Source organism: Ascaphus truei, chromosome 4, assembly GCF_040206685.1.
Source record: "Ascaphus truei isolate aAscTru1 chromosome 4, aAscTru1.hap1, whole genome shotgun sequence".
Lineage (NCBI taxonomy): Eukaryota > Metazoa > Chordata > Amphibia > Anura > Ascaphidae > Ascaphus > Ascaphus truei.
This window is the reverse complement of record NC_134486.1, coordinates 118987842-118998614: the sequence shown is the minus strand read 5'-3', so window position 1 is coordinate 118998614 and position 10773 is coordinate 118987842. Positions and strand designations below refer to the sequence as shown.

Below are 10773 nucleotides of genomic sequence, written 5' to 3'. Positions count from 1 at the left end.
AAAAACATCACATGAGAATCTAACCCCTTTACCTCTAGGAGAAAAATAAATGCTTGAGAACAGGGAGCATTGTAGGGACTCATGGATCCGGATTTGTTGTCCAAAAAGAAATATACTTGTCCTGCAATCCCACTATTTTTTTTAAAATAAAATCCTTTTTAAAGCGATTTGTAAAGGTGAGGAGCATGTGTATGGTGAGATCTCCCAAGGTCTGTCACTGCATAGAATTTCATCCAAGAACAAATATGCACTTGTTTCAGTGAAGGTGGTCTATTAGACCATTTATTATATGAGCAAAGATCGACAGGGCACAACGTTTCAGAGTGTTAACCCATCCTCGGGTGACAAAAGAGGGATCACACTCAAATGTTGCGCAGTCGAGCTTTGCTTGTATAATAAAAAATGGTCTAATAGACTTCCTTCACCAAAACAAGTGCATAGATCTATTCTTGGGAGAAATGAATTGACTGTCCTACCCCCACTTGGGCAGGGCATAATCACCATTCATTTGTACTGAGGGACCTAGAGAATAGGAGAGTAATAGATCCACAATACATCACCTTTTTTGCTGATTGGAGTGCAGTTTCCTATACTACTACAGGAATTCTACACGTGCAGCTCATTTTTACATTTGGAGTGCAATACAAACTAGATGACAAGTCTTTAAAAAAAAAAAATGTTAAAACTCACCCCATGTCACACAAACCTTGAAGACACGACAGAATTCTCCAATAAGGTATAAAATAGCCAACAACTAAAAATATTTTACAAATAAAGACTTGAGTCAAACAGAAATCATTGCAATAATTTATTTAACATAGTACAAAACAAATATTGCACTTTTCATATAAACAAATGTAACATTACAGAACATAAAAATGAACAAACAAACATTTAAAATACATATTTACATCTACGTACAAAATCTGTTTTTTTTTTTTTTGGGTAATCTTTTAACAAAACAGATCCACGGGAAAATTCATCAATTTTTCTCTTTTGCAGCAATACAGTAACGCTAGGGAATTTAAGAGTCAACATGAGAACGTATACATAAAAATGTATAAAGCCAAAATTCTTACAAAAATTACTATTTAAAATGTTACCCTGGAAATCTATAAAATGTTTGGTCAATTTAAAAAGAAGCCATTCTAAACACAATGTGCATAGGATTAAAAATAAAAAATAAAAGTTTATTCTTCTAGTTCAAAAAAAATACACATCTTATTTAGTAATGACCTCTTTGTGGAATGCAAAAAAAACAGTAATGCACAAAGTAAGCGACGGAGTAAAAACTTGGCAAATAAATTTCTGGCAGTTTTCATGCATCTTAAAATCAAGTAAGATACAAAAACGTATTTTCTTCAAAATACAAATTTTCCTTTAGTAAGTCATTGCAGGTTTGCAGTTTTGTCTTGTTGACCAGTTTTGCTGAACAATGTATTTTCTGGATCCATTCTGATGGTTACAGTCAACTATACAAGAACATTCACAACCTCCGTAAATTGTGTTTGCTCTTCTTACTTCCAGGTAGAGGTTCTGATAGGTATCGTTGACCCTGAGGTTTGCTGGTCGCCAAGCAGTTTTTAGAGAAATGATAGTCACAAAGGCAAAGTGTGCAAAAATCAAGCATGCAGCTTTCCCGGGTGCATGTTGCTCTATGAAGGTAAGAGTCATACTTTGCAGGAGAGCCACATCGGTTACAAACTTTTAGGCTTTGGTCATTTTTCAATGTTTGTGCAACCTGTAAAGAAAGAAAAGAAACAGGTTAAGGAGTTGAAGAACCATTTCAGCTGATCTGTACAAAATAACCTTAGCAGTTAGTCTGGGAAAGGTACAACTACACGAGGGTACAGAATAACTCAAGCCACTAGCAATGTATAAATGTTACTCAAGGCAAACAGACTTGCTAAAGTAATTATTTTAGTTAATTAATCTATGTAAGGAATTAGGTCAAAGTGCATCTAAATGCTCCTTTTAGGGTACAGATACAGAACTTTATAGACAGTTTTTTTTTACTCCATACGATTGGCTTCTTTGGAAGGGATTAATCACCCTTAAAAAAGCCGTTTTTACGTAATTTGTGAAAAAAAAACTATGCATTTTCTATTTTTATGGGAACACTATTCAAGCATATCTGCTACTTATGTTTATTCTATTTGTTTGCAATAACTATGATTGCATCGTTGGTCAAACAATGAGAGTCTGTCCCTAATTCACTTTCGTCCAAGTAGGTACTGCCTTACATAAGGTTTCCCTGCCTGCGGTCATTTATTGCTCCTAAAATGTAAAAGTTTTTATATACACTCCGTTTTAAGCAGGGTACTGAAATAGCAGTACAGTCAATAGGGTAGTCTTCAATGGGATGAAAATCAGTGGTAATGTTGAGTGAGTGGATCACCTAAATTAGGCTTGGTCAATTCCTAAGGGAATATAATAGGGCTGAGAAGAATGCTCTATAGGTACACTGCTAAACCTGCAGTCAATCTCAATTGTGGGTGTATAGACTGTCTATATAAAAGTGTGACAGTACAAAAATCTCCAGACAATCACAGTGCACTCTTTAAATATCAGTTTGAGAAGTTCCCTACTTAAGCACATGCATGATTAATCTGAGCAAAAACCATACATTTGGGACAAGTCAGTTGCAATAGCTTTGTAATCTAATCCAGCATCCCCTATCAAAAATGAAAAATAAACAAGATCTGAGGTTGTCTCACTGTGTCTGCATGTTACCACTAACCATGCTGGTCAGTCTTACCTCGTTGAATTCTGTATGTCGGCTGCGTGAGGCACCTCCGATCTTGTTGTTTTGCTTGCTCAGCTTCTTTTTAACGATGCTGCAAGAAGCACTTGCTACTTTTTGAACAGTGGAAAGAGGCACTCGGCAGAGAGGAACATCACGGGTCGCAGCATGGACAGTCAACTTTGCTTCATTATCCTGTTGGAGGAAAAACAAAAAAAAAAGGTTAAAATCCTGTATTTTAGACGATAGTCCAAATAGCATATGTTCTCCAATATACAAAGGCTACTTATGGCAAACAAAGGGTTTATATAAAATCAACCACCATCCTCTATATAACAAAACTGTTTATCATTTTGAATATTTATTTTTTATGCATTTTCTTAAATAAATCAGCTCATTTACATAGTCCCCAAACTTCTTAAAAGATTACTTTAGCACTTTGCACCCCTCTTACATGGCAGTGGGACCCTACAGGAATGGTTAAGTAAAAAGCAGATAACCATTTTAAAATTCCCTTCTATGGTGAAAGGTTAAGAACGGACATTATTTAAATGGGAAATATTACTGGGATTACCAATATCGACAGAACGAGTGCTCTTTGCATGTTTAGCCTGTGCCAAACTTCAGTCTTCTAAACGGGACACCAACTCTAATTACAATGGAGAAATTATATAGACAACTTACACCAAGTTCCTTAGGTGCTGTGTTATAAATATGGTAAGCCCAGCGGTCTCTCTGCAAGATCTTTCTCCACGTTGTGCTCACGCTGACGACACTGTTGTAAATAGGTTAGATATTAGTTACCGTCTTTGTGCATTGTTCAACTGGGAATGATTAAAATGTTATGGTACAAACAAGACCAGGTTAAAAAAAATAAAATACATATGAAATCACATCTGTAGTCCTCTTGCTAAATAACTTTACCAACAATATATGTGCTGCTTTAATCTAAGAGGGTTGTGATGTAAAAAAAAAAATCAAGTAAGCATTTAGCAAGTTGCAAAGATCAAACAAAACATTTCCAGCAAGGACAAATGTATTTGGTAAATGTTATTGATTAGCCTTGTATGTAACGTATGATCAAAAATAATTTCAAATGTCAAAATTGACAAAACATTTTCGATTTAAGTTTGAATAGTGTTGCAGAGTTTGATACTTATGCGTTTTTGGTGGTGCTTGATAACATCTTAGTCAGGTGATCGCTCCACAGATGACAGAATAGGGGTTATGTCCCCCCTGTCCCCCTGACCGCGATAAGTGCAGATTGCGCCCTGAGCACAAAACACACACTCCCTAAACAAAACAAGCAATAGGCAGCCGCATCATCCCTTGCATTGGCCCACTTGACCTTTAAATAAGCAAAACGTGAAATCTTGCATGTCTATTAAAAAAATTTTTTTTAAAGTGACGGTTTTAATTTTTATTTAAAGCATAGTGCCATTTTTAATGGTTTAAAAGCATCCTTTGACTTCCATAGCAGGTGTTTTAGCTAGACCTCCCAAGCAGTGCAAGATTTTTGCAACACTTTCCTGTTTGGGATAATTTGTTGCCAATGTTCCCAGCAGTTTGAGCTGTAACAATAGATAATGTTACCTTAGTAATTACATGATACATTGTAGTGACTAAATTAAACTGACTGAAGTAGCCATTATGTTAGGCACAATCAGGATTTTTTTTTTTACAGATTTATAAACAGGATCACCAAACGATTGCCAGTTTAGATAAGGGATATAGAATTATGCCAGTTTAGGTAAGGATATAGAATTATGCATTGTCACATGCGCTTTACTTATACAAATAAGAAAAAAAAATGTGACCGTAGTATTGCTTCTTTAAACATACAAGAGATACTGGCATCACCTTCCAAGGTAAGTATCTCCGCTATGCTATCACAAGTTAGACACTTGGCTGTATTGGTACATTGACGCGAAGTAGATCGGTCATGCCTTTTTGATTCAGTTACATGGGTGCATTTTTCGGATTTACATTTAGAGAATTGATCTTAAGACAGTAAAATTAGGCAGCGAAGTTAGAGCTGCACTGTCCTAGTACAGCTTTTATATGGCAGTCTTTCATAAGGATTCTGCTCATAAGAATTTCGTCTTGCTAATTAATAAATATCTACGAATTCAAGATCAGTCTAGAGTAAAATTTGGCAGCGAAGTTAGAGCTGCGCCGTTTAACAGCTTTCATATGCTAGTTTAGACGATTTAGGTTTTGTCCTATACACATGCTTCGAGTCACTTCTGATATTACTATTGTAAGTTAAAGATATATAATATCAACAACAAATAAAATCAAAACCAAATGAATCTTATTAAATTTCTACGGTTCACACCATAAGTACTCTAATTGGACTGGCATAAGGCGAATTGGACATCATTATGACTGTGATACACTGATCCATCTGAACCACATTACTCACAGCAAGTTAAAAATAAGAGTTAAACGTGTTTAACGTTTTAATATTGATATTTTATTCACTTATCGCTTTATATTATCACACAAGCATGACAATATATAAAAATAATTATCCGGGAGTGCACCATAAGAATGTACTTTCTGTAGAGGATAGGTGTATTCTTCCTTTTTCCTCAGTATCTCAGGGTGTCTCCGGAGCTAAAATTAACACAATTCTGCTCCGGAGACCTCACACCACTTAGGGGGCAATGGTGATTTAAGCATTAACTCCCAGGATTATCTTATTATTGCACAGCAAGACCTTTTACTAGTTCAATATAACTCAACAGTCAAGATTGTGCAAGACTTTAAAACGGCCTTGTCCTCAAGTTATTAAATACCGCCAATGTCATCAATGCCATGAACATTCATGGCAGCCCTTTTAAAATCTTGAGAAGCATAAAATGCTGACTGTACATAGCAAGAACAACACCAGACATTGCCAAGATACTGTTACTATAAGATTTTCTCTGCTCTAAAAGGCTGGCACACCAGGGGTTCCTATGACAGTCAGGCAATGGCATGCTATTTTTGCGTGATTTCTAGGAGGAGACCATCTTCAGGGAGAAATGTGATCAGAGCAGAAAATGGATGCTCCACTTTCGTTACAGTCACCAGAGGGCGACTACTACCAAAGTGATCAATTGGTTGCAATTACTAAATTGTAGGCAATATACTGTATCTTATTAAAAAAATATTTAAAAAAAAAAAAAAAAGGTGATGAACTCCAAAATAGGCATACCAGCATATTCCTATCATCTCACAGTTTGATTGTGTTCTTCCAACTTGGGACAGTCATTCTTGATATTTGACATATACATTTTATACTAGATTTATAGCAAATTGACAAAATTATTTTTGTTAGGAGGCGCCCTATAAATCGCTTCCCCCCCCCCCCCTTTCAGGTTTACAGATTTATGAAGGCAAATATAAAACAAAATATTTGATATAGACCTTATAGCAGCCAGCAGATGTCTCTACAAGACCAGGATAACCAGCGACTATGTTTTTTTTTTAGTTCAACAGCCCAAAATGCATAAACTGAAACACTATTCCATCAAGTAAAATTACTTTAAACTAAATTGTGCTTTGAGTCACATTGAAATGACAGAACACTCACTTGATTAAATCGATCTCGCTGAGGTGCCTTAAAATTTTGGTCAGCAGATGCTTAAAGTCCCTCTGGAAAAGTTCTCCAAGTATGTCTAACCTCTCCAGTCCCATGCTTTTACCGATCAGGTTCTCAAGGCCAAAGCATCCTTGGGAAACCACTTCATCGACAACATCCCAGTCAACCTTTGGACTTCTTTTGGCAGTTTTCTTTAACGTTGAGCAGACCACTTCCTCAAAGCGGAGGACTGGTAAAAGGTTTGTGGATGGGGCCTGAAAATGCCTTTGGTTTTGTTTGGAGAGTTGTTGCGGTGTGTCACAGACAGGTTCCCCTGAAACTATACTGTCTTCTTCCTGATCAGGTGAGTCACTGTGCAGTATTGAAGAATAACCACTGTCTTGTAACCCACTGCACTCCACATCATTTGCTTCACTCTCCCCAAGTCTTTGTAAAAGATTCTCCTTGTTGTACACTGGCCTGTCTTCTGTAAGAACATTCACATGTTTTTGAGCCAACGTGTTGAGACTACTTTCTGAGGGTTGACCCTCTCCTGACTTTGCACATCCTTTGCACGGCTCTTGTTCATATTTGAGCAAGTTAGCTTCTAGCTTGACTGTGTTTAATTTGGTAGGCGACAGCTTTGACGGTGAACTCTTAAAACCACACTTCATTTTGACAGGTACACAGCTCCGTTCCCTTTAGTAGCCTATGGAGAAACAAAGCAAGCACATTAATGTGGGCAACATGGTGAATTACAAATCTAGTATCCGGTTGAAAAGCTTTGAAGCTGCAGTATCATCAGCACGCTAGGAAAAAGCGAAAAACGCAACTCCATTTTCTTTTGTTTCCCAGGGGCCATTAAAAATTATAAACAAAAAACAAGGATAGCCTCATTACCATAATATCCATCATAGAAAACGTAATGCAAGAAGGGCTCACATGACCAAGTATTCACAAGCAGATGCCTCTGGAACAAATTGCCATAAAAATAAAAGGAAATAACTACTGCAGAAAACGTGAAATGGCAGGGCTAAGGAAGAAATAAATCATTTTTAATTTGAAATAGGTGGTTCTTATTTAAAATGGCCTTTAGGCTTTTATGGTACAACTGTAGTTCCTGCTACTCGTGCATTTTTTTTTATATCACCTAAACCACTGGGTCTTAAGAGCTGACCTGAGCTCTGGGGACCTACCAGTTCCCAAAATATTAGTTTTCAGTGGACTAGAAAGTTTACCCAGTGGAGACAAAATGGCCACCAGGTTTAGCCAAGCTTTTGGCAACCAATAGAAGATGAAACTTCATCAAGAAATTACATTGCAGCTTTGTATTGGTGACCATCCGGAATGTTTTTGGTGTATATTGAGAACCAGAGGGTGCATGAATCGCACAATGGCTCGGGGAGGCACCCCCGGTTCAGGTAATATCACTATACAGTGCAGCATGTTCATGTGTGCACTGCAAACCAAGAGCGGTCATTAAAATAAATATAATTGAGCACCCATACAGCACTATATAGTAATAGAATTTCTCAACACTTCCTGCCATGTGACATCCTATTTGGGGGGAGGGGGGAGAGAGAAACAGCCCCAATACAGAGCTGACAATATTTGTGGTGCGTATACATGTATTAGTATAATATTGGAATGGGCAGGTTCGCTCGTTCAAAATAAAGTGTCCACCTCTACAGACAAGCACTCAGCAGTATTTGAAGTTTATTGTAATCAATCTTTGTAATTTTTTATTGCAGCATACTTTTGCTAGTTCACTGGATTTCAGTGCACCCACTTTACAAGACACACGCTTTATATTTTGAAAAGCTGTGTGATGGAATTAATGAGCCACCCCCCAGTGACAGCCAAACTAGTACATGAGGTGCACTTTCCCTCCACAAAAAAAAAGTACAAAAACTAAATACTAACAATAACTAAGGCCACAATTAAGTAGCCCTCACCTACTCTTCACCTATGTATACAATTAAACCTATATTTTTTTTTTATCATGTCTCTATGATTGAGCAAATTGTGTTTCAAATGAAAATACAATTAAAATTAGAATTTAAAGAAAATGCTCCGAGGCAACTAAATAATATATATTTCCCATTCATATTTAGGAAGATAAATAAAATCACAGGTTATTTAGTTAAACAAGTATAGATCTGTAATGCCTGCAAGAAATCTGATGGAAGGTATGGGGGAGAGGGTAACATTGGGGAAATGTACAGCACACACACACACATGGACTATCATAAAACATGTTTGAAATAAATCAGTCTTTTGCACCTATTAAAAAATATATATAGTATTTTCAATGCCATCTATATAGAAAGGGGGAGGGGAGATCATAAAGGTTGCACTTGGGTGAAAAATTCGCAAAAACCCTAAATTTGCCCCACCAATTATACGGCAGAAAATCCATACAAAAACTATATTGATCAGTTCCAGTGGATTAGTGAAATCCACGTACATTAAATATCTCAAATAGTACAGGACACCATCCCCCATCCCCTCTTCCCTCCAGCGCCATTTTCAGTCTGATTCATGGCTGGGGATCTGGACTATGATCTGACACGCTTGTATGGAGTCACATCAAAACCTCACACACAAGAGGAGGTTTACTGAAGTTATGGGGACTAGATCTGTGTTTTAGGGTTAGGTGAAGGATGAAAGAAGGGAGCTGGCGATCCCCCTCCTGTGACCCGCATCACAATATGGTGGGGGAGAAACTTTTGGCGGGTGAGAGATCAATAAGATATCATAGGGTTACGATCAATGGGGCAGGTAGTCACACACACAGAGGGCACCCCAAATCCCGAGGCAATTACTGGACCCGCCAACAGTGAATCTATGTTCACGAACGAGGTGTATATTTGCACAATGTATGGGCCGCGCCATATACAGCTAAAGTTCAAAGTAACTGGAATCAGCAAATATATATATACACACACACACACACACACACACACACTTCCCAGCAAAATAAAATATCACTTTCTATGTTAGAAGTAAAAGTTTATTTTAAAACCAAAAAAATTCCAGCAAAAGCGGTTATTAGATTTTCCCACCAACACATCACTGTCCCACTTTCCTTCCCTCCTTTTCCACATGTTCCCTTTTCTCTTCCACCAACTGTTGATCTGTCCTACAAATAATAATATGGTATAAAAAAAAAACAATGTCCCCATCTTACCCTATGACCCCTTACTCCCCTCTCCCTCGGATTAACCATACACCCCCAGTATAACCACGCACTTACTGTGTCTCTGCCGCAGACCCGCTCCCTGGATGTATTAATATATCTGTTTCCAGGCAGTGATCCCTTCACTGTTATAAAACCCGGTTAAATAAAAAAAAACACATAGGTGATCCTCTGGACGTTATCCCAGACCTGCCGTCCTTCACCTTCCTACTGGCTGTGCAGGGGTCCGAAGGACAACTAGTACTGCTGCTGCATGTCATACAAAAGGCGCCAGCAGCAGCTGCTCATCCAGCAACTTTTTAAAACACTTTGAATTTCGTATCCAAAATTGAGACAGCCAATCACCGGCGAGCACAGTTGCGTACTGTCCAATAGGAGCGTGCCTGGAGCTCGCGGTATGCCCTCCCAGCGTCCAATTGCCGAGCAAGCTTCCTCCCTGAGAGGCCCCGCCCCTTCCTTGGTTTCATAGAGGCATGTCTATAGGAAGTGGGTACGGTAACTAGTATTGAAAGTGTCTCTTACGTGAGATGCTTCAGCGACCATTTTGGAATCTGGCACATAAAAAGTTAACCCGTTATCAGAAATAGAAGTGAAATAAATAAGGTCCTCTGCACAAAAAAATATTAAATTCATATTTAACAAACTAAAAAGTGAGATGCATTTTCAGTCAGTGTTTTGTTTCGCAGTTTGTGGTAATTTGGATTTGCCTCCGCTATTACACCTATAATTCTTGGCAAGTATTTTGCCTGAATGTTAAATGGCGGGCGAGGCTTCATGCCGCTTCATGCTTTATTATTCAATTTCTGTCACTTGAATATTAAAATATTAGTTGCGTTCAGTAACCAAAATGTGTGGAGTTCACGACTTCTGAAGTTATAAGTGAAAAGCCAAAGAAACGTTATTTCTCAGAGATGATGATATATATATATATATATATTTTTTTATTATTTTTTTTTTAACGTAAAGCAATTGATGCTGACTGCCTATTCCTTGAGTGACACAAGACACAAACATATTTATATTATTTTGACTGTAATATTGTTTATTCAATTATTTTAAGTATATAATTCAACTGTATATACGTCAAGGACAGTAATGAGAATTCAAGAAATGTGCAATAGTTAGATTAGTTAAGAAATTATATTTAATAAGATGTACAAAGTCTGTTACTTTTGTTTAGCACTAATGCTGTATTCACTTATTGCAGGTATTTTTTTTTTGTATGTAACACTCCTTGCCCAGCTCCAAAGGAGTTTACATCAA

At 37.4% G+C, this 10773-nt stretch overlaps 1 protein-coding gene across 1 annotated transcript; it reads right to left on the bottom strand.

Annotated features, from left to right (window-relative positions):
* Window positions 1–827: 827 nt before the first annotated feature.
* FBXO5 (F-box protein 5) lies at window positions 828–9816 on the bottom strand. The gene is made up of 5 exons (XM_075596502.1): window positions 9568–9816; window positions 6324–7020; window positions 3428–3518; window positions 2759–2938; window positions 828–1741 (listed from the first exon to the last, which is right to left on the bottom strand). Exons 2-5 carry the CDS (start codon window positions 6983–6985, stop codon window positions 1487–1489), a joined length of 1188 nt encoding a protein of 395 aa, XP_075452617.1. The 5' UTR covers window positions 6986–7020; window positions 9568–9816; the 3' UTR covers window positions 828–1486.
* Window positions 9817–10773: the final 957 nt, after the last annotated feature.